This window comes from Manis javanica, chromosome 14, assembly GCF_040802235.1.
Source record: "Manis javanica isolate MJ-LG chromosome 14, MJ_LKY, whole genome shotgun sequence".
Lineage (NCBI taxonomy): Eukaryota > Metazoa > Chordata > Mammalia > Pholidota > Manidae > Manis > Manis javanica.
This window is the reverse complement of record NC_133169.1, coordinates 50,783,393-50,808,065: the sequence shown is the minus strand read 5'-3', so window position 1 is coordinate 50,808,065 and position 24,673 is coordinate 50,783,393. Positions and strand designations below refer to the sequence as shown.

Here is a 24,673-nt window from a genome sequence, read left to right as displayed (position 1 = left end):
ATACTAACTAAAGGCAAAAAATAAAATCAACTACCCACTAAAAGCAGTTAAAGGAAACATGAAAGACCACAGAATAAAACAACCAACATATAAAGAATGGAGGAGGAGGAATAAGAAGGGGGAGAAGAAAAGAATCTCCAGACAGTGTATATAACAGCTCAATAAGCGAGCTAAGTTAGGCAGTAAAATACTAAAGAAGCTAACCTTGAACCTTTGGTAACCACGAATCTAAAGCCTGCAATGGCAATAAGTACATATCTTTCAATAGTCACCCTAAATGTAAATGGACTGAATGCACCAATCAAAAGACACAGAGTAACAGAATGGATAAAAAAGCAAGACCCATCTATATGCTGCTTAAAAGAAATTCACCTCAAACCCAAAGACATGCACAGACTAAAAGTCAAGGGATGGAAAAACATATTTAAGGCAAACAACAGAGAGAAGAAGGCAGGGGTTGCAGTACTAGTATCAGACAAAACAGACTTCAAAGCAAAGAAAGTAACAAGAGATAAAGAAGGACATTACATAATGATAAAGGGCTCAGTCCAACAAGAGGATATAACCATTCTAAATATATATGCACCCAACACAGGAGCACCAGCATATGTGAAACAAATACTAACAGAACTAAAGGGGGAAATAGAATGCAATGCATTCATTTTAGGAGACATCAACATGCCACTCACCCCAAAGGATAGATCCACCGGGCAGAAAATAAGTAAGGACATGGAGGCACTGAACAACACACTAGAACAGATGGACCTAATAGACATTATAGAACTCGACATCCAAAAGCAACAGGATATACATTCTTCTCAAGTGCACATGGAACATTCTCCAGAATAGACCACATACTAGCTCACAAAAAGAGCCTCAGTAAATTCCAAAATATGGAAATTCTACGAACCAACTTTTCAGACCACAAAGGTATAAAACTAGAAATAAAATGTACAAAGAAAACAAAAAGGCTCACAAACACATGGAGGCTTAACAACATGCTACTAAATAATCAATTGATCAATGAACAAATTAAAATAGAGATCAGGGAATATATGGAAACAAATGACAACAACAACACAAAGCCCCAACTTCCGTGGGACGCAGCGAAAGCAGTCTTAAGAGGAAAGTATATAGCGATCCAAGCACACTTAAAGAAGGAAGAACAATCCCAAATGAATAGTCTAACATCACAATTATCAAAACTGGAGAAAGAAGAACAAATGAGGCCTAAAGTCAGCAGAAGGAGGGACAAAATAAAGATCAGAGAAGAAATAAACAAAATTGAGAAGAATAAAACAATAGCAAAAATCAACGAAACCAAGAGCTGGTTCTTTGAGAAAATAAACAAAATAGATAAGCCCCTGGACAAACTTATTAAGAGAAAAGAGAATCAACACACATCAACAGAATCAGAAATGAGAATGGAAAAATCACGACAGACCCCAGAAATACAAAGAATTATTAAAGACTACTATGAAAACCTATATGCTAACAACCTGGAAAACCCAGAAGAAATGGACAACTTCCTAAAAAAATACAACCTTCCGAGACTGACCAAGGAAGAAACACAAAAGTTAAACAAACCAATTACGAGCAAAGAAATTGAAACGGTAACCAAAAAATTACCCAAGAACAAAATCCCCAGGACAGATGGATTTACCTCAGAATTTTATCAGACATACGGAGAAGACATAATATCTATTCTCCTTAAAGTTTTCCAAAAAATAGAAGAGGAGGGAATACTCCCAGACTCATTCTATGAGGCCAACATCACCCTAATACCAAAACCAGGCAAAGACCCCACCAAAAAAGAAAATTACAGACCAATATCCCTGATGAATGTAGATGCAAAAGTACTCAATAAAATATTAGCAAACCGAATTCAAAAATACGTCAAAAGGATCATACACCATGACCAAGTGGGATTCATCCCAGGGATGCAAGGATGGTACAACATTCGAAAATTCATCAACATCATCCACCACGTCAACAAAAAGAAGGACAAAAACCACATGATCATCTCCATAGATGCTGAAAAAGCATTTGACAAAATTCAACATCCATTCATGATAAAAACTCTCAGCAAAATGGGTATAGAGGGCAAGTACCTCAACATAATAAAGGCCATGTACAATAAACCCACAGCCAACATCATACTGAACAGCAAGAGGCTGAAAGCTTTTCCTCTGAGATCAGGAACAAGACAGGGATGCCCACTCTCCCCACTGTTATTTAACATAGTACTGGAGGTCCTAGCCAAGGCAAGTAGACCAAACGAAGAAATACAAGGAATCCAGATAGGTAAAGAAGAAGTTAAACTGTCACTATTTGCAGATGACATGATATTGTACATAAAAAACCCTAAAGACTCCACTCCAAAACTACTAGAACTGATATCGGAATACAGCAAAGTTGCAGGATACAAAATTAACACACAGAAATCTGTGGCTTTCCTATACACTAACAATAAACCAATAGAAAGAGAAATCAGGAAAACAACTCCATTCACAATTGCATCAGAAAGAATAAAATACCTAGGAATAAACCTAACCAAAGAAGTGAAAGACCTATTCCCTGAAAACTATAAGACACTCTTAAGAGAAATTAAAGCAGACACTAACAAATGGAAACTCATCCCATGCTCTTGGCTAGGAAGAATTAATATAATCAAAATGGCCATCCTGCCCAAAGCAATATACAGATTTGATGCAATCCCTATCAAATTACCAGCAACATTCTTCAACGAACTGGAACAAATAGTTCAAAAATTCATATGGAAACACCAAAGACCCCAAATAGCCAAGGCAATCCTGAGAAAGAAGAATAATGTGGGAGGGATCTCACTCCCCAACTTCAAGCTCTACTACAAAGCCATAGTAATCAAGACAATTTGGTACTGGCACAAGAACAGAGCCAAAGACCAGTGGAACAGATTAGATACTCCATACATTAACTCAAACATATATGGTCAATTAATATTTGATAAAGGAGCCATGGACATACAATGGCAAAATGACAGTCTCTTCAACAGATGTAAGAGAATGAAACTGGATCACTGTCTAACCCCATACACAAAAGTAAATTCAAAATGGATCAAAGACCTGAATGTAAGTCATGAAACCATAAAACTCTTAGAAAAAAACATAGGCAAAAATCTCTTAGACATAAACATGAGTGACCTCTTCTTGAACATATTTCCCGGGGCAAGGAAAACAAAAGCAAAAATGAACAAGTGGGACCACCTTAAGCTGAAAAGCTTCTGTACAGCAAAAGACACCATCAATAGAACAAAAAGGTACCCTACAGTATGGGAGAATATATTTGTAAATGACAGATCCAATAAAGGCTTGACATCCAAAATATATAAAGAGCTTACCCACTTCAACAAACAAAAAACAAATAATCCAATTTAAAAATGGGCAGAAAAGCTGAGCAGACAGTTCTCCAAAGAAGAAATTCGGATGGCCACCAGACACATGAAAAGATGCTCCACTTCGCTAATTATCATAGAAATGCAAATTAAAACCACAATGAGATATCATCTCACACCAGTAAGGATGGCTACCATCCAAAAGATAAACAACACCAAATGTTGGTGAGGTTGTGGAGAAAGGGGAACCCTCCTACACTGCTGGCGGGAATGTAAATTAGTTCAACCATTGTGGAAAGCAGTATGGAGGTTCCTCAGAATGCTCAAAATAGAAATACCATTTGACCCAGGAATTGCACTTCTAGGAATTTACCCTAAGAATGCAGCACTCCAGTTTGAAAAAGACAGATGTACCCCTATGTTTATTGCTCCACTATTTACAATAGCCAAGATATGGAAGCAACTTAAATGTCCATCAGTGGATGAATGGATAAAGAAGATGTGGTACATATACACAATGGAATATTATGCAGCCATAAGAAAAAAACAGATCCTACCATTCGCAACAACATGGATGGAGCTAGAGGGTATTATGCTCAGTGAAATAAGCCAAGTGAAGAAAGAGACATACCAAATGATTTCACTCATCTGTGGAGTATAAGAACAAAGGAAAAACTGAAGGAACAAAACAGCAGCAGAATCACAGAACCCAAGAATGGACTAACAGGTACCAGAGGGAAAGGGACTGGGGAGGATGGGTGGGTAGGGAGGGATAAGGGGGGAAGAATAAAGGGGGTATTATGATTAGAATGCATAATGGGGGGCTGGGAGAAAGGGGAGGGCTGTACAACACAGAGAAGACAAGTAGTGATTATACAACATTTTGCTATGCTGTTGGACAGTGACTGTAAGGGGGTTTGTGGGTGGGACCTGGTATAGGGGAGAGCCTAGTAAACATAATGTTCTTCATGTAATTGTAGATTAATGATAACAGAAAAAAAAACAGAAGGAAAGGGGGATTACTCCCTGACAGGATAAAACTAACTGTAAATCACCGATTAATGCATGCTTTAAATATCCTTAATTTTGATCATTTAAAGGGTGTCAGATGATAAGCTATGGAAGTACATTTTTCTGATAATATTCCTTTCTCTTAAAAAAAAAACAGTTCCTGTGTGGTGATCTCCAATAAGTTCTTCACAATGATATAAAGGGCATATCAAATTGTGGGCAAAGGGTTTGTTTGTGTTTATACAGAGGATCAAAGCCTAATTTGGCTACCCAGAAAATGAATTAAGATATGATATGAAGAAGAACTTCCAACATCAATATGCTCTGGAAGAGTCATTCCAGAAGATGATCATCAAAAACCTTCAACAAAGATCCCGGTGCTGTTGCAGTTGTAGCTACATTCATCCCACCGGTTCCTGGACTTGCCATTGGAATGAAGAAGGAGATATCTAAGCTGGCCTGTGCATATAGTAAAACAACAAATTTGACTGGATCTATACTGTCGGAACTCAACCAAGAATTAGGAGAAGTGCAAGTTGCAGCGCTCCAAAATCTTGCGACTATAGACTATCTACTGTTAAAAGAACATATGGGATGTGAACAGTTCCCAGGAATGTGTTGTTTTAATTTGTCTGATTTTTCTCAAAATATTCAAATTCAGTTAGACAATATCCATCATATCATTGATAAGTTTTCACAAATGCCTAGGGTGCCTAACTGGTTTTCTTGGTTTCACTGGATATGGCTGGTAATTGTAGGTCTGCTTTGGTTATGTAGCTGTATTCCTATTATGTTAATGTGTGCACACAATTTAATTAGTAATTTAAAACCTATACACGCTTATGTTACACTACAAGAAGATATGTCAAATAAATAATCAATCTTCCCATGTTTTCTTCCGTCTGCTACTTCTATAGCTTCTCTTCTTCCCTCATAATTACAACTCCTAAGTAGAATTCGTGCCTCATATCGAAATTACTGAGTATCATAATTCTTCCAAGTGGTAAAGATACCTCAAGACAAATGCTGGGCATAGAAGCCACAGGGCATAAATCTGAAAAAAAGTAAAAAATATGGCTTCTCTCTCACCAACCAACTCTACATTTCCCTGTATGGCCCTGGAAGATGACTGGTTAGCTAGAGACAGATAAGATTTCTCAAGGGAGGAACAACCTAAGATAGGCACAGTTGCAGGGGGGCCATCAGGTGAGAAATTGGGGATCAACAGAGGTGAGGCTTAGAACCTCACCCCCCCTGTTTTGAGAGAAATCTGCATCCGTGGATGTTTTGTTGCCCTTGTCTAGCTTGCATTAATACTTAGTCTATAGGCACACACCTGATCATCTACATTTGCCCTCTTACAGCACTAAACTATGTTTTCTACCTTTATCTTGCATCTACATACCACTTCAGCATTTTATTAAAAATAATAATAGTAATAATAATAATAATAATGGAGTAATGTGGGATTCACATATAAATCAAGTATAAAAATCAAACGAATAATCATAATTGACCTGATTGTTTATAGTTCATGATGCGTGATCAAAACCAAAAGTTTCTGTGATGACTGCCCTTGCACTGTTCACCATGTAAGAATCTGTTCACCATGTAAGAACTTGTTCGTTATGCTTCAGAAGATTGGAGACTGTTGAGAATTAGGCTTGGGGTTGATGAATGATTGTGCATTGAGTACCCTATACAGAATTTTATTGTTGTTAACAACCATTTGATCAATAAATATGAGAGATGCCCTCTCAGAGATAAAATAAAATAAATAAAATAAAAAGGGCTCAAAAAATAAAATAAAATAAACAAATAAAACCAAATATTACAGTCTAAGCCACCACAGTGATCGGTCCCAAATGCCACGCACTTCTCCAGGTTCCAGCGGCAGACCCAGATGAAATGACCTTCGGCCACACATTTCACTGCAGATTGTGTCCGCAATCTATACAGTAGTAATTGTGAAGCGCTAAGAGGAACACCTAACACTGAGCTGGGGAGGGCGTACAGTAACCGCCACTCATCGTTCTGGCAACTTCGCAGGATACTCCTCTGGGCTCCCTTTATGTGATAGGAGGAAAATGAGGCTTAGCCACGGCAGAGTTCTCACGCGTTAAGCCCCGACTGGCTTTAACAAGGGCCCTCTTTGGGGTAAGGTGACCGCGCAGGCCGTCCAGAGGCCGCAACCTCAGCGACGCAAAGCTGCCCTCGCGGAGCCACCCCATCCGCCCGCAGGGACTGCGCCTGCGCACTCCGACGCTCGCGCCGCGCCCCCGCAGCCTTGTGGGAAACGTGGTCCGGCGCCCCCAGGCGGAGGCGCCGGGCGGAACCGCGTCCGCACTGGCTGCCGCCGCCCCTGCCGGGTGAGTGCGGGGCTGCGGGGGGTCGCTTGGGGTCGTCGGAGGCCCGGAGCGGAAGGGACTCACACGGCCCGCGAGACCCCGAGGGGCGGGGCCGACGGCGGGTGGGCCGAGGACCGCGTCCTCCCAGCCCCGCGCAGCGCCAGGCCGCCGGCTCCAGGTGCGCTCTCTCTTGCCTGGGAACCCCGAGAGGGAGGGTCCCCGGATGCGTTTTTTCACCGCCTGTCCCGGGAGCACCGAGGGCGGGGGCCCCGGGGGTCGGAGGTTGCTGAAAGCTCTGGGAGCCGCGCGGACGCTGGGCTCCCCCGCCGCCGGCTTTCCCGGGACCCGCCTGGGAAGCCTCGGATGCTGGACCAGGGTGCGGGCTCTCCGGGCTCCAGCAGCCGCCCTTTGTGTGAGCCGCATGTCAGGGACCCGTCCTCTGTGGTTTCCGATCCAGAAGGATGCTGGCGTGGGCTCCTCTTGACCCATCTCCGCAGGAATGGGGAGGCCAGCTCTGTGCAGATTACCACCTCAGTGAATCGTTTTCTTCTTTTTAAGCAATTTTTTTCCCTTCTCAACAACAACAAAAAAGTTCCCTATAGGACAAATGGAAAATTAAGCGGAGGGAAAAACCATTTGAGAACTGTCAAAATCTTCATGTCAGCGTATATATGTATAAACAAAAATGCTTTGTTTTTAAACAAAAATGGAGATGTTAGTAACCTTTACTGTTAAAAATAAAATACATCTGATAAGAGGTTTAAAGTGCACGAATTATAAGCTTCATGATTTTTTATATTTTTATCTGTACCACTCAAGGAGAACAATTTTTTTTCAAAAATATAGTATTTTGAGAACATCTGCTTAACACCAATTTTTAAAAAATTTACCTAAGTCATTTTAAAGAGTGTAAACAATTAAAATATGTGCCATATTTAATCCTCTCTTTTAGCCTTTGTGTTCTCAGGGCTTTTTTTTTTTTTCAGTATTATAAACAATATAGGCCATTTAGCTTTGCACTCGTCTCATTTTATAAATTTCTCCACGTGAAGTTTCTGGTTCATGCTGTAAGTCTTTTGGTACCTCCTGTCTTGTTCTCTCCAGAAAGTGACAATTTAGAAACTTTTGCAATGTAAGAGTTCCTGATTGACCCACACCCGGTCTGGGTGTTACTATTATCTAATTTTCTGAAAAGTGCAAATGATAGGGTTGTTTAAATTTTCACTTTGAACACTAATATTTTTATAAAATTTGCATTTTGTTTTAAACTTTGTATCTGATACACAAGTATGTTTCCTTACTATGCAGAAATACTACATTTTCATATAGTCAGACACGAAACCCTCCTTTCATGTTTGGATCTTTGACACCATTGTTAGGAGACCTTCTATTCCCCTTGTGACCACAAAAAAATGTTCATCTGCATTTTCTCCTAGTTACTTTAGTTTCATTTTATGCACACATTTTTCTTCTTTTCCAGAAGGTAAGCCCCTGTTCCAATTATTGATAAATTAATTGATGGGAAATGCTACTTCATATCATGAATTCTTACATATATATTTTTTCTTGAATCATTTAGGTTGCAGGGTTTATACTTGTTCCGCTGACCCTTTTCCCTGTTAGACAATAACATCCATGAGGGCAGAGAATATATGTTTTGTTTCCTGCTGTATTCACCCCCTCCCCAAGGAATGGTGCCTGGTATACAGTGGATAGTTAACAATATATAGGTGAATGAGTGATTTTGCTTATCCTGTAACACTGTTCTAATTATTGTGGTTAAGTAGTATCTGGTGGTTTAGTTCTCTGCTCATCACTATTCCCTTTCAAAAACTTCCTGGCTATTGTTATATAACACAATTAACTTAAAAAAATCTTTTCCACAATTAACTTTAAAATATTATTAGGCATAACTTGGTTAGGAATGTGTTGTTTAGAAATTAATTTCAAAGGAGTGACAACTTAGGATGTTGTGACATCCTACCCAGGAATATGGCATGTCTCTTTCTGTCCATCTTCCTTTATCTAAATAAGCTTAATAAGTAAATTTGATGCATACATATTAGTTTTCTTTATGTAGATATTGTACACTTGCTTCATCTATAGGTATTTTGCTTTTTGTTGTTGCAGGAGTCTTGTTCCTCATAGCTTCTTTCCTTCCCTCAGCTCTCCCTCCTCTGGACCCTGCCTATCCCCTAGGATCCAGCAGGGAGAAGAAGGCAATGGCTGCTGGGCCTCTTGCACTGAGAGCTCAGGTGGGCTCATCCTTCTCTCTCTGACCTTTCTCTTACTACTGCTGAATGTGGGCTTCATTACAGAGGATGGGGCTACTGAGATCTCCGAATGTTGGATTGTTTCCCACAAAGCCCCGCTCAGGGTCCCTTGGCTGGGCTCTCAGCTGTCACTTCTCATTCAGCTGGATACCCTGGCCAGCAGAGGTCTTGGAAGTGTTCGTGGGTCAGAAGAGGACAAAGGTCCTGGTGCTTACAGGCTCACGGACTCTCGGAGGACCTAGAAGAGGTCACATCTCTGCAGGCACAGGCATGGTGGCTGCGCATGGCACATTAAGAACAAATGTGTTTAAGTACCCAGACTGTTAGTGGAGCCTGCTAGTTTTTGCTAGAACCTGGAATTGTTGCTTTTGTGGAAGAGGAAATAAGACATCAGGGGAACTTGGCCCTGTAGACCCTAGATTTTGTTTTGTTTTCTTTTTAAGGTTAGGCTTAACCTTGTTTGCAATCCCACAGGACTTGTGCTGAGATCATGTATTAGGGTTCTCTTAAATATATCAAAGGAACTAGTTTGAAAAGGGCTTCATTAAGACAAGGATTACTGGTGTGACTTCTGTGTGTACTCCTTCCTCTCCTCAGCATCATCAGGCTCAGTTATAAAATGCAGTGCAACTGGCACAAACACCTGCGAGAGAGAAGGAGCTCATTTCAGGGGAAGGGGGGAGGTTTAAGGTGAAATGTCCAGAAGAGTTTGGTTGATTGAAAGTTGTGGTTTGGTTGTTGGTGGCCTTGATTTTTTTATTTATTTAAAATAGTGGTAACTGAATTTTTAAATAAGCAGGGTTTTTTTCAGGTATAGGTTACATAAAATAATTATTTTAAAGCATATAATTCATTGAATTTTGACTTAATTTATTTACCAACGCAACCACCCCACCCATCAAGCTGTAGAACACTTTCATCATCCCCAAAAGTGTCCTCACTCCCTTCCAGTCCACACCCCTCATCCCAGCAATCCCTAGTTTAATTTCTGAATCCCTTAGTATATGTGCCTAAGAACAAGGCCCATGTTTTACATAACCAAAATACAGTTGCCAAAGTGAGGAAACTTACACTGCTACAATACTGTCAGCTGACCTACAAGCCTTACTTACAATTGGCCACAAATGCCCCTTACCGGGTGCAGGATCTAATGAGGGCACAACTGGCATTGACTGTTACAGCTTCTGGGTCTCCCTTAATCTGGAACAGATCCTCAGTCTTTGTCTTTGACATGGGGACACCTTTGAGGAGGAGACTGATTGACTTGGGACACATACCAGTGAAGCGTTAGTGCTCTTTGTGATTTCTTCTTTCCTCATGTTTTCAACTTCCCTGTATAGCCAGTGACGTGACTATGAATTGCTCAGATATGACTTGTATCTGCCTTTAAGTGTTAGCTTCTTTTTCTGAATATAAACATGAGGCATATAGCTGTAAAAAAACTTTAAAGCTCTAAGACATACTTCCAGGTCTTAAATCCTCAAAAATTACTATAGATACACATTCTTCTAGCTTTTAAAATATCTCTTTACATCCTTTGTCCATTTTTATATTGAAGTATTATATATAAAGAAGCCTTTTATATAATGTGAATACTAGTCCTTTGCCAGAAATTGCAAATATTGTTCCCTGTCAGTTTTCTTTTCCTGCTACAAATACATTTTGAAGTTTTATGCAGCTAGCTTTTGTTTGGCTTTGGAATCATGCTATGAAAGGCTTTCTGTACCCTAAGATATTATAAAAATACTTTTCTGCATTGCCTATTAGCTTTATTTTAAGCTTATATCCTTGAGCTGTCTGGAATTCATTTTTACATTGTGAAGTGGGAATCTAACTTCATTTAACATGGTGCAGTGAAGCATTTCATCTGCCATCCCTTCATTAAACAGATTTTTAGCACCTGCCTACCATGTGCAAAGCTGTTCTCAATGCTAGGAGGACAGCAGTGAATGAGACGGGCACGGTCCCTTTCTCCTAGACCTTATCTTCTAGAAAGGGGAGGCAGCAGTGAAGCAGAAATATTACTGGGCTGTGATACTTAACACACAGATTAACACACAGATTTTTTTTCAATAGATATATTGAAAAATTTTTTGGAGACATGCAACAATTTGAAAAGATATTTTCCTTTCTCTAGCTTACTTTATTGTAAGAATACAATATGTAATATATATACAAGATATGTTAGTTAACTGTTTGTGTTTCAGTTAAGGCTTCCAGTCAACAGTAGGCTATTAGTAGTTAAATTTTTGAGGAATCAGAAGTTATATGTGGATTTTCAATTCCATGGGGTCAGCACTTCCAACTCCCATGTTGTTCAGGACCAGCTGTTTAGATATGTGTGTGTGTGTGTATATATATATATATATACACACACACACACACACACATATATACATGTATACACACACACATGCTTATACACACGTTTATTTTTCTGAATTACATTCTATTGCTCTATTTCTACTATAGTACCACACCATCTCATTTGTTGTTTTAGAATTTGTTATTTCATAAAGCAAATATTTTTCTTCTCAAAATGTGGTGACTGTACTATTTTTATACATTTATCCTTATAGTCAAATTTTGTTAGCTATTATTATGTTCCAAAAGTAACAGTTAAAAATTTCACTAAATCTATATCAATTCAAGGAAGACTAGTATCTTTACAATGTTTATTTTTTTTATCGAGTAAAAACATTACCACTCATTTTAATCAGATCTTCCTTATGGCTTCTGTTAAGTTGATCATGAGGAACTTGCGTATTCCTATTAAGTGTATTCTGAGGTATCATGAGGAACTTGCATATTCCTATTAAGTGTATTCTGAGGTGTTTCCTTCTTTGTTGCTGTTGTGACTGTAAGTCTGTAAAAAAATTTTTTTTGGATTGCTGAGAATTATATCTGAAGACATTTTTGCCTCTGGGGTGCCTAAAACTTCATTAGTAGCATACTTACATCACTTAAAATATCCCTACTTATTCCACTCGATGCTCTGCCTTTTGAAAGAATAACAGTATCCAAAAGCCTGTGTTTTTAAGGTTTAAGAAAATGTCTGCATGAGTGAGATAAACCCATGAAGCTGCTTATTTCATGAGTTACCCTGTGCTCTATGTAGTGCTGGGGAGAAAAAGACCCGTGGTGAGTGGAAACCAGAAAGGAAGAAACATCTTAAGGAATTAAGAATAAATACACTTTATGAATAAGAATTAACAACATACACATTTTATAGACAATATTGGTAGGATTTACTTTTGCCTTTTAAAACTCCTTTCTGTGCTTACCTAAACCACTGCTTCACAAGCCTGTGGCTGGCACAGAAACCCATAGTACGTTCATAATGGACACAGACTCTGGGGCACATTTGGGGACTCTGCATTTCAGGTGACAACAATCTAGGGAAGTGAGGAAGACCAGTGTACAGCCCATAGGAGACTGAATTCAGGCTTTTAAGTTTGCCCAAAATATTCAGCTAACAAGGAAATGTACTGAAAAAAAGTGGTCTACTTTCGGAAAAAGAATGTCGTATTTCTGATCTGTTGTCTTTTCTTAAGGCACATTATGTTTTGTTTCTGCATATATGCTACCTTATCTTGAATTTATGCATGTTCTCCCTGCTTTCTATCTGTATTTGCCTGCAGTATCTTGTCTCTACAAGTTGACACATAAAATTAACCATCACACTCATAAACAGATACTGAATGCTTATGGTGTTTTCCCAGTCTAAGGGCTAGAGAATAAGGCTGCAATGGACTCATAAATTTGGGATGCCATTTTCAAGTCAAACCAGGTGACTTATTGGTTCTCTCATAGACCAACCACATTCTGGATTTATCCTGTTTGCACATGCTTCCCCCATTAACTGGGTTTCCCACCTATATTATAAAGCCTGACATTCCATGTGCTGCCTTGGTAACTCTGAGCCTCACAGGGCTCCAAAGACCTAGCCATGAGTTCCCTCATCCTCCCTAGATATCTCCCCACCCAGCAGTGTGGCTGCCCACCCAGGGAGCTCCTCATCAGCCTGAGCAGGTGCACCACCCCCAGTCCTCAATCTAACAGGTTTCACCTCCCCACCAGTCCACGAACTTGTTTGAACTGAAGGGCAAGCTCCCAGATTCTATTTCAGCCAATTGGGACCCGGATCCTACCTCAGCCAATTGGGACCCAGATCCTAATTCAGCCAATCAGAGGTTGGTCTCTCTACAGTCAGCAAGGAGCCCACCCACCACCTTAGACCCTGCCAATTGACCAGAGCCACGACTTATCACCCCCACCAACTACTCTTAAACCCAGCCAATCAGTCAGAGCCACGACCATCACCCCACAACCGCCCTAGAACCCCATAAAACCTTTGTGTTTTTGAAACTCGCTCTCTTTCTCTGGCATCTTGCCACTGCATTGGTGCTGATGAGAGATTGAGCTCGAGGTAGCTTGAATAAAGGCTCTTTTGGTGTTAGCTCCTTGGTGGCCTTCTGGGATTCGCGACTTTGGGCACAACAGAACAAGCCAATTACATCTTCCCACAGTAACCAAGGTCTCCTCTCCCTCTTGTCACTACAAAGCCTGCTGCCCACAACCCCTGCTGGCTCCCGAGTAGCCCTGTATGGCATGCAGTGTCCTCGTCCCCTAGGCTGAAGGATACATGACTGATAAATTGCTGTCAGTTTCACCTGTCCAGTGCCGGGCATCATCTGTTCAGTCATCATGTGTTATTTGGGGTGGGGACCCCTTCTTCCCAATGGAGTGAACAGGAGGTGATAAGAATGCCACCTGTTCTTCTCCAGTGGTAATCTATAGAGCCTTCAGTACTTTCCCTAGTGCTCCCTTATACCCCTCTGCCTATCCTTAAATGCTGAAGCTCTTTCTAGGTTGTGCTTACTGCTGATCATTTCATGACAATAACCTATTTTTGTTGCAGGTGTTTAGTTTCTTTAGGAGGAAAACACATTTTTCTCACATAGATCTCTATCCTGTCCCTGTTCATTGTTTGCTTTTTCACTTTCCTCAGAGAATTTTATTTCCATAACCCTTTGTTGAGGAGGAATTTATAGTTTCAGGAGTCTGACATTCGTGGATGTGTCTGTGGATTTCACTTAGGAGGAGTGGACTCCTCTAGATTCTGCCCAGAGAAACTTGGATGGGAAAGTGATGCTGGAAGACTACAGGAACCTGGTTCCGCTGGGTAAGGAACCTGTCCTTCTAATTCCAAACCTACCCATTGCATCTATCCCCCGTTTTGACATCTTACACAACCTCCAGTGTATCAGTTTGGACTTGCAGCCCTGATATTAATAAGGCATTGTTTCAGGGTAGTTGCTTGGTGTCCTCTCTTGCAAGGTGAAAGGTCTTCTGTAAAGAGAATGGAAAACGGAAACCTTTGTTTCAGAAGCCCTGGAGGAGAATGGATGTGCTGGGAGTGGTTTTCATATTCAGTTCAGAATCCAAATTTAGTGCCTTTCCTCCTGAGCAGAGCATCCGCTTTCCAAACCAAAGGTGATTTCTCAGCTGGAACAAGAAGAACTGAGCCAGATGACAAAGGAACTTCCAGGGAGCATCTCTCCAGGAAAGTGTCAGGCTGCAAGGGCTTGTCACCTTGGGCAGCAGTACTTTCAGAGGTCCCCAGGTGTCTTGGAGTTACCTGCACCAACTGATGTGCAACCTCACAGATGCGTCCACATCATACTCCCTCAACGTCAGTCATCCTCGCTCAGGCTGCGTAGGTCCTTCCCTGGGAGGAGCTCATACCTGAGGAAAATTAAATGAGTTACTACATTTGCAGCACTTCCTGATCACCTGGAAAATACTGAACATTCAGTAAATGCTGGCAGTTGTTATTTCCTCTTCTGTCTTCATCTGTACTTTGAATCTCTTTGTCTTTCTGTCTCCCTCTACTGTATTCCCTTTATGTTCTGTTTGTCTTCTCAGCCGTAATAACCTATATCCATAGCTTCCTTTTCCTTTCCTGCATTCATTTAAGTATTTGTCACCTTTTAAAGGAAACTAACATTTCTCTTCCTGTGTTGTAGCAATGCTTTATACAGTCTTCATTTAAAAACAAATGAGAAAAAGATTGTTAAATAACTTGTTATTTTGACTAGTAACCTTACATCTTATGAATTTTTCTCATTCCGAAATTTGTAATCTGCATCTCCCACTATTCAATCTCATTTTCCTCTAAACATTTAATGCTTCTTAATTTGTTATCTGGCTTCTAATTTGCATCACAAGTGAAATTTCTCTCTTAGCGATTATCACTGACTACTCAATATGCAAGTGTTGAGCACCAACTCTTGTTATGCAGTTTTAAAGAGATAGGCAATGTTTTTTGATCTCTGGATAATGTATGTTAAGTATAAAGCAATAGAAGATATCAGTAAAAGGACATTGATAGCAAAAGAATATCATCTTACGAACACTGCTGCTGGTTTCTAGGAAGCTTTCTAAAGAAAAGGATTCTAGAAGGATCAAGTCAGAGAATAGATACATTTTTATGGCTTATGCTACATACTGTTAAGTTTGGATTTTTTAAAATACTAATTTATTAGGTATAAAATGATCCCTTAAGGTAACTTTAATTGCCTTTATTATAGATTTCTGTGGCTTTGATTACTGTTATTTGTGTTTATTCTTAAGTAAACAACCTATTTATTTGACAGATTTTTTTTGAGCACTAAGCCCTGTTCCTAGCACTGGAATGCAGCAATAATCAAAATGGGCAATCTTCCTATAGAGCTGATAGTCTAGTGAGGGAGATAATAAATTAATAAAGAAAGATGGCAGGGAGGGAGAAGGGAGAGGAAAAGTGAGAGGCAGGGAGGGAACCAACAGCAGGGTCCTAGCACTGTGTGCAAAAAGGTGGTGGCAAAAGGGAACTAGGTCAGTTAGCCAGAGTGCTGTTCTGTAGGGGAGATCAGGGAGGGCCCCTCCTTCAAGGTGACTGCTGAGCAGATACTCAAAGTGGTGAGCAACGTTGGAGAACATGGCACAGGAACAGCAGGTGCAAAGACCCTGTGGTGGATTGCCAGGGCATTGTTTGAAGGGAAGAGTGTGAGATGGGAAAATTTCCTTAAACTGTCTTTAAATCCTGTGAAAAAATTGATTATCATATTTTTTTATTTCAATGAGCCTTATTCTCTGAGTGTTCCTTCCTTTTAAATATCAATCTTTTTAAATGCACACGTTAACTTCTCTGTACGAGGATATTTACTGATTTTTTTGGTTTGGTTCTCTGTGTGTGTATGCAGCATTTTTTCCCTTGGTCTCTAGCTTATTTTAGGAGGTTTGTATATGCTTTTTTCACTGTCCCACTGTCATTCTGGTTGGTTTTCTGGAGGTAGGAGAGGTAAACACATGTATCATTGATACTGTTTTTCCCTCCCCTTCCCTACCTGTCTTCAGACTTCTCCACTGGGCTGAATCCTGAAGATTCTTTGCTTGTTTATGACTGCACTTCACACTGTATCTTCCTTGTCTCTTTGAAAGTCTGTCTAGCCACTAGTAGGTAGGCTCAGTGAACTGTCATGATGGAGCTTACTTTTCTGTGTATCCCCTGCCTAGCACATTGCCTGCCAGACTAGGTATTTAATGTTTGTTGAGTGACTACTGAACATCAAGTAGAATTTTTAGAAATCAGGTGAAAATTTAGATTTGAGAGTTATGACCATATTTGTGACACTCATTTCCGTGAATACTGTTAATTATCCATTATCCAGAAGAGTGAGTGAGAAGGGCAAAGCAGCAAGGATGGGACACTAAAGAACAGTATCTGATGGGGGCCCAAGCAAAGGTGGCCGAAAGAGAGTGCAGCTGTGCCAGGAGGAAAGGGAACATGTTGTGGCCTTAGCTGCAGTGAAGTGGCCTGTGGCCCAGGAAGAGCACTTTGGGTGTGGAGGGAAGGGGGAGTGGGGGGAAGGGTGAGGATGTAAACAGGTAAACACTTTAAAGTACAGATTGTCGTTTCAGCCAGGCTCACTTTGGAGGGAAGGGAAGAAAGAGCAAGAACTGAAAGAAGTCAGAGCTAGAGTGCCTCTGATTTACTTACCAAAGAAGGGACTTGAGGGTATTTGCAAGAGCAGAGAGGAGAAACTAAAGACCCAGAAAAGCGGAGCAAGAGATGGAGCCCAGAAACCATGATGGTGTGCAAACTCTACGTCTTGTTCTTCCCATGTTTTCTCCGATGTCACTGCCAGATGAAGCTACCGTTGAATCTTAATCTGTCTGATGCCAGGACAAGAAAGTATCGATGGAGTGCTATGGTCTGCTCTTCCCCAGGCATCATCTGATTCATTCATCCCAACAATCCTACAGGGTAGGTACTATCAGCTCCTTTTTCAGTGGAAGAGATGGGCTCAGAGAGGTGAAATGACGTGCCAGAAGTTGAACACAGGTTTTTTGTTTGGTTTGGTTTGCTTTTGTCTTCGAGTTTAATGTTAATTCTAAAAATAATAATAATTTTCTTTCCTTTCTTTGCTGTTACTTCTTATTTCCTAATATATCTACTATAAAGAGAATCTCTACATCCTGGACTAATTTTCCTTTTAGATGTTTTCTTTTTCTATACTAAATTTTTTCATGTGTAGACAGTTGTTGAAATACTTCCTCAGTTTTTGTTCCTATCTTATAAAAGCTGAGTAGAAAATGTTTCTAGAGACAATATTGCTAGTAAATATGTTAATGTTGAACAAAGATGGGTATTAGTAATGGGGAAAGCAGTGAATTTTTAGACTTTAATCCATGGTCATTAGACTTACATCATGATGTTTAGTTATAAAGGAAACAAACAGAAGTTAAGAACATGTATAAAAATGTTGGAAGTCTATCAAATAATGTCTAAAAAAGTAAGGTATAGTTAGGGATTCTGTACCATTTTAAGCTCTCTAAGAAGTTACTCCTAATTACCATTAAACACAGAAACCTGTTGTTTGCTTTTGTTGTATCATTCTCAGAGAGGTACTGGGTGACTGACTACCTGTGTGTGTGAACATATACATTTGTACACACAGAAAGTTTATATACTGTCACAGAGTCCCTGTCTACCTTCATGCTAACCTGAGCCTCACTAATGTTTAGTACAGAACACCTATCTCTGCTTCCATTAGTAGGAAAACTGATCTAAAAGACTATAATAAATGTAGGAGTACCCGAAAGGCTTGTTCATCCTTGCACAGGGTGGGCCCCCAGCCTCAGGGCCTCAGCTCTGGTGGCTCCTGCTGGGACGCTCTCCCTTTGATAATCTTTTGACTTTCCTCAGCTCCTAAAGTCTTGGCTTCAGTGTCAGCTTTTCAGTGAGGCCTTTCCTGATGACTATTTATAATTACAAACCTTCCCTTCACAGTCATGTTCTTGTTTTCATTTTATTGCTTTTGTTTTTTCCATAAAGTATACCTCTTAAAAACTAAGTATTTTACTCGCCATGTTGATTGCCCTTCTTCCTCTCACTAAAATATAAATTCCTTGAAGGCAGAAATATGTTTTGTTTGTTGCTGTATCCTTGAACAGTGCCTGGCTCAATAAATACTTAATGAATGATTTACGGTGTTCAGAAGATCTGGCTGCTCGACAGATAATGCACTGTAAGTGGCAAATGTAAGTAGGAATTCCAGTTGGGTGCACACTGAAATCATCTGGCTGTGCAGAAGGAGTAGCTGAACTATTGTGCAAGGGGTAGAAGAAATGTAAAAGGAGAAAAGAAAGAAATCAACTTGCCCCAGAAAAGGCAAGACCTGCTGCCCAAGCCCCACACCCACCCCACCCTCTGCAGGCTCTTGGCCTCTGTTGTAGCAGGTACCGGCAGTAAACACTGAAGGATCTGTGCTTCTTCGGGACCACTGGATCTGGGAACTCTTGCTCCTGTCCTGACAGGCACCAAAATTATGTACATCCCACAAGTTAACTAGGCATTCCAAGGTGATAAGAGAGTAGGGAGTATGGGCTCTCACACAAAAGTCAGGTTTAGGAAGAAAAGAAAGGAAGAGAGAGCTGTATATTGTTTAACATACACTAGTAATGGTGATAACAGCAGTGACAGTCATTGAGCCCTTATTGTGGTTACTATGCACATTAGAGGATCATTAATTTAATGAGAGACAAAATGGTCAGGGTCTGAAAGGCTGTCCGATCCTGGAAGAGCTACGGTTTTTGATCCTTAGTCCTCAAGTTCTAAGCCCTCAACACTTCACTAACTATGAGTAAGGCCACCCTAACGATTTTCTGTTTTCCAGGGAGACTGTCATGTACTGTGGGGAAAATAAAATTTCCTCTCAGTTGGTCACACTTTTGGAACAGTATTAAATACAGGAGTAGTACTGAGCATCATGCCGTGATTCTGTTGTCACTGTGAATTCTTTTAGTGTTTTATTTTTTGGTTGATAATATTTTTGTTAATATTTTTATTTTCAAATCAGGATTGGATGCTTGATATTATCAAATGCTTTTGAAGCATCCATGAGGTTGATCATATGTCATATGCTGATCATTAAGAATATGCTTCCATTTTCTCAACACGTGTAGATTTCTGGCCATGTGGAATTTTTGAGTCACACCAGTCCTCCATCCTTTGTACATGACTCCACTCTTTTTTTGGTTTCCCATGTTCTTGGAGAGATCTCTTAGGCCAGTTTTTAAAATTCGTAGGTAACCTATTTTCTTCTTAAACAGCAAATCTTCAGAATTAACTTTTAAGTTAGATCTCTAAATTCCATGAATATATACTGAATCTTACTACTGAGTCTTTTGTAGTATATAATATCTCTAAATTCCATGAATATATACTGAATCTTACTACTGAGTCTTTTGTAGTATATAATATCTCTAAATTCCATGAATATATACTGAATCTTACTACTGAGTCTTTTGTAGTATATAATATCTCTAAATTCCATGAATATATACTGAATCTTACTACTGAGTCTTCTGTAGTATATAATATTTCAACTGAAAATGATTTTTTCCAAAATAACAAATATTTTGTTCTCATTTTTTGAAATGTCATATATACAGAAGAATGTGTATAAAATGTATTACTATAGAGCAAAAATTTACATACCCTTGTAAGCCCTTTATAAATATTAACTAATTTTTGTTCTTGTATCAACACTATGCTATAAGTAGCATTTAACACAGGAGGAAACAAGCACAGACAGGTGAAGTGAGGCCCAAGGTCACACAGCCAGCAGTGCTGGAGCCAGGTAGGGCTCCAGAGTTGTCATCTTAACCATTACACCATACTGTTTCTCTTTATAATTCATAAAGGCAAATGAATAATAAAGAAAGCCAACACCCAGGCACTCAAACTCAGATTCAGAAACAGAACATTGTTAGAATCTTAGAAATGCTTTGCACACACTCCTCATTCACATCGTTTTACCTCCACCCCAAACATAACCACTGTTCTCATTCTGTGAGCATTCCCTGCCCGTTTTTCTTTATAGTATTGCCATCCATAAATGAACCTCTAAACAATATATTTTAGTTTTAGTCTGTCTTTAAACTTTATATAAATAGACACTATATATTCTTATATGACTTAGCTTAAATAATTTTATTCATATTGATATGTGTAGCTTTAGTTCATTAATGTTCACTGTCTTAGTTCAGGCTGCTCTAACAGAATACCATAGACTAGGTGGCTTAAACATCAAACATTTGCTTCCCATACTTCTAGAGGCTGGAGGTCTGAGAATTAGGGTGTCAGTGTAGTAGGGCTCTTGGTGAGAGGCCCTCCTCCTTGTTCACTGACAGCTGCCTTCTCCCTGTATCCTGACCTGATGGAGAGCAGAGAGGAAACAAGCTTTCTCATAGTGTCACTTATAGGAGCATTAATCCTATTACAAGGGCTTTACCCTCATGATTTAGTGACCTTTCAAAAGCCCCACCTCCCATTACTATCCTATTGGGGATTAGGTTTCAGCATGAGTTTTGGGGAGACACATGAAGTCCATAGTTATTTGCCATTTTCAATTATTCTATTATATAAATATTTGACAATTTAGTTATCCATCCTATTGGTGGACATTTGGGTTCAGTTTTTTGCTGTTGTGCACAATGTTCCTTTAAAGTTTTGAAATGTAGTGTACCTTTGCTGGGTACATTTAACTAAGTATATGTACCTGCTGGTGGGTTTGTCCAGTCTGCATTACTAGATAGTGCAAACCCGTTTTTCAAATACCAGAACCAAGTGACACACCCATCAGCAGTGTGTAAAAGTTCCCATTACTGCATATCTTTCTAACATCTGAGGCAGTCTGAATTTTTACATTTTGCTACCCAGGTGGGTGGTGGTAACAGTATCTAATTGGAGCATTAATCAGTCTTCTCTTGGTTAATGCTGATTGTTGCCTTTGCTTGTTTCCTCACCATTCAGATTTCCCTTAAGTGCCTGCTCTTGCCCATTTTTTTAGTGGGCTTAGTGTTCCACAGATGGTGTTCTCCAAGTGTGGGTTCTTGTTCTTTGTAGCTTATATGGTACAAATATCTTCTTCTGGTATGTAACTTTTTTTTTTACTTCCCTTTTTGATGCTTTTTGATGAATGGAAGCATTTAATTATTCTTCTGAAGTTCATTCTCCCATTTGGTTTTTATTCCTTACTGTTTAATATTTAAAAATTTTATTTCATGAACCTCTACATGGTGCCCAAATTTGGTATATCTGTGTCTCATTTATCTTTGAATGGGTGCAGTTCTGTCTGGACTTTGTGTAACAGGATCCCCCTTTGCCCTTTATGTTGTTTACAGGGTAGCACTTTGAATGCCCTCAGAGAACTCTACTTGGTAGCTGGATATGATATAGTACACATGGTGGGCAAGAGGTAGGCTCCAGTTCATTGTTGCCTGCTGATGTTTCAGTTGACTGGATGGGTTCTCTCTGAGGCTACCTGATGGTACGTGTGTTTTAGAGGTGGAGCCTTCTGAGCCTTCCACTTTTTCTCTTCTTTTACATAAGAAAGTCAGGCTGGAAGAAGGGGGTCCAGTTAATGCATACCTGCTTCACAGAAAAGCCTCCTTCCCAAAGGTTTCTGACTTATTGGTTCAGTGCTGATCTCTGCTCCAGTAATTCTGATCAAGCTGACAAGCTGATCCTCAGATGGCAGTTTCCTGTTCCCTGCCTCTCATTGCCTTGAGGACATTTTGTCTGGAATAAGAAATGGGATCTGAGAAGATAGGCCGAGTGGCTACAGAGTCTTTCCTTCAGCCCCATCTCAAGCAGTTTAACAGATTCTCCCTTGCCCGCCCCTGCCGCCAGTTCTCATCTTTAAGGAATGGATATTAAGGAAAGGATAAAACCCTTTAGGACTCTCTTACCTAAAGAGAGTGAGAAAATTACAGCCTGCCTAAAGTTGGGGAGCAAGGGGAGGCTTTTAGATTTTTTTCACCCTGCCTGAAAAGTTTAAGCTTCAAGTATGTTCTGGTATGTTATATTCCAGACAAGTATGCTCCCTAAGGGTAGTGTATATGCATTATTTTACTTAATCCTTTTAAGATTATTTTTATCCTTATTTTATATCTGTGAAAACTCAGACCCAGAGAAACAAGTACTTAGTTCAAGTGATAAGTGTTAATGACTAAGATTTGAACCCAAGTTTGTCTGAATTCAGGTCAACATTTTCAGTGTGTCACACTGTGATGCTTTATGAAGATTTAGTGTCAGAATTATAGGCAGCACTACAGGAGGAAGAAACTGCTGGCAAGAATACCAGGTACAATGTTGTGGGCTTTCTGACCTGCCTCTTCCAATCTTGACTCATCTGTATATTTTCCGTTGGTTCCATCTTCATTATTCAGCCTTGTCTAGTGGTCAGTGATTTCAGGGTCCATCCCTCTTTCCTCGGCTTACCCTACTTGTAGCTCCCCTATTATTTAAGGACTGGCTCACTGTTATTTCCTGCCCTTTCAGTTTTCTTCCTAATTGTAGGGAGAACTTTGAAAACTGTCAAATGTTTCTTATTGTTTCATTCCTTCACTCCTATACAGTTTTTAGTATCCCAGAACAGAAACCAGTGTGCATTTGAACTTTTACTTTTTTTTCAGACTGGGAGACAAGACTTGAAACTAAAGAATTAACTACAAAGACAAACATTACTGAAGATTTATTCTGTGGGGTCATAATGGAAGAAGGTGTCTGGCATTCTTCTTTAGTGGAAATGTGGGAACCTGATCATTGGTTGGAGGGGCAACAGAAAAACCAGGATAGACATCTGAGTCAAGTGGCAGTTACCCATAAGGAAACCCTCACTGAGAGGACAGCATGTGGAAATGATGATTTTGAAAGATGTTCAAGTCAGGGTTCAATCTTTGATACACAACAAAGTATTCCTGTGGGAAAAAGACCCCATAATCGGAATTCATATGGAAAAGACACTAAACAAAACTCTGAATTAATTAAAACTCAAAGAATGTTAGTAGGAAAGAAAATCTATGAATGTAGTGAATGTGGAAAAGCCTTCAGCCAGAGTTCATCCCTTCTTAAACACCAGAGGATTCATACTGGGGAGAAACCCTATAAGTGTAATGTATGTGGGAAGCACTTCATTGAACGCTCCTCCCTTACTGTACATCAAAGAATTCATACTGGAGAGAAACCCTACAAATGTAATGAATGTGGGAAAACCTTCAGTCAGAGCATGAACCTTACTGTTCATCAAAGAACTCATACTGGAGAGAAACCCTATCAGTGTAAAGAGTGTGGAAAAGCTTTCCGTAAGAACTCATCTCTTATTCAACATGAAAGGATTCATACTGGAGAGAAACCCTACAAATGTAATGAATGTGGGAAAGCTTTTACCCAAAGTATGAATCTTACAGTGCATCAAAGAACTCATACAGGAGAAAAACCCTATGAGTGCAATGAATGTGGAAAAGCCTTCAGTCAAAGCATGCATCTTATTGTACATCAGAGAAGTCACACTGGAGAAAAGCCCTATGAATGTCGTGAATGTGGAAAAGCCTTTAGCAAGAGCTCAACTCTTACCCTGCATCAGCGTAATCACACTGGAGAAAAACCCTACAAATGTAACAAATGTGGGAAATCCTTTAGCCAAAGTACATACCTTATAGAACATCAGAGACTCCATTCGGGAGTAAAACCTTTTGAATGTAATCAGTGTGGAAAAGCTTTCAGTAAGAATTCATCTCTTACTCAACATAGGAGAATTCATACTGGAGAGAAACCTTATGAGTGTATGGTATGTGGAAAACACTTCACTGGGCGATCATCCCTTACTGTACATCAGGTTATTCACACTGGAGAGAAACCTTATGAATGCAATGAATGTGGAAAGGCTTTCAGCCAGAGTGCATACCTTATTGAGCATCAAAGAATTCATACTGGTGAGAAACCCTATGAATGTGATCAGTGTGGAAAAGCCTTCATTAAGAATTCATCCCTTATAGTGCATCAGAGAACTCACACTGGAGAGAAACCCTATCAGTGTAATGAATGTGGAAAAGCATTCAGTCGGAGTACAAACCTGACACGACATCAGAGAACTCATACATGAGGAAAGCTTTCACTGGGCCCTGCACCATGATTAAACTCTTCAGTGATAATCAGACATGTCAAGCAATGTAGAAACCTAATAAATGTGGCAACTGTAGCAATCTTTTGGTTGATGTATAATGTACTCTATCAGATACTACAGAACACTGCAGAGAAACCACATACAAGCAGG

The 24,673-nt window shown here is 39.8% G+C and overlaps 1 protein-coding gene across 1 annotated transcript; it reads left to right on the top strand.

The window, feature by feature from the left end:
* The first annotated feature begins 6,759 nt into the window (after positions 1-6,759).
* ZFP2 (ZFP2 zinc finger protein) lies at positions 6,760-24,598 on the top strand. The gene is made up of 5 exons (XM_037002016.2): positions 6,760-6,910; positions 8,899-8,987; positions 14,060-14,190; positions 17,198-17,316; positions 23,034-24,598. The coding sequence occupies exons 4-5, from the start codon at positions 17,229-17,231 to the stop codon at positions 24,500-24,502; spliced, it is 1,557 nt and encodes a 518-aa protein (XP_036857911.2). The 5' UTR covers positions 6,760-6,910; positions 8,899-8,987; positions 14,060-14,190; positions 17,198-17,228; the 3' UTR covers positions 24,503-24,598.
* Positions 24,599-24,673: the final 75 nt, after the last annotated feature.

Bases quoted from the DNA above. Each gene is read 5' to 3' on its own strand.
- ZFP2 (XM_037002016.2), top strand. From the start codon at position 17,229: ATGCCAGGACAAGAAAGTATCGATGGAGTGCTATGGTCTGCTCTTCCC. The intron at 17,317-23,033 runs GTAGGTACTATC...CTTTTTTTTCAG, and splicing joins CATCCCAACAATCCTACAGG to ACTGGGAGACAAGACTTGAA.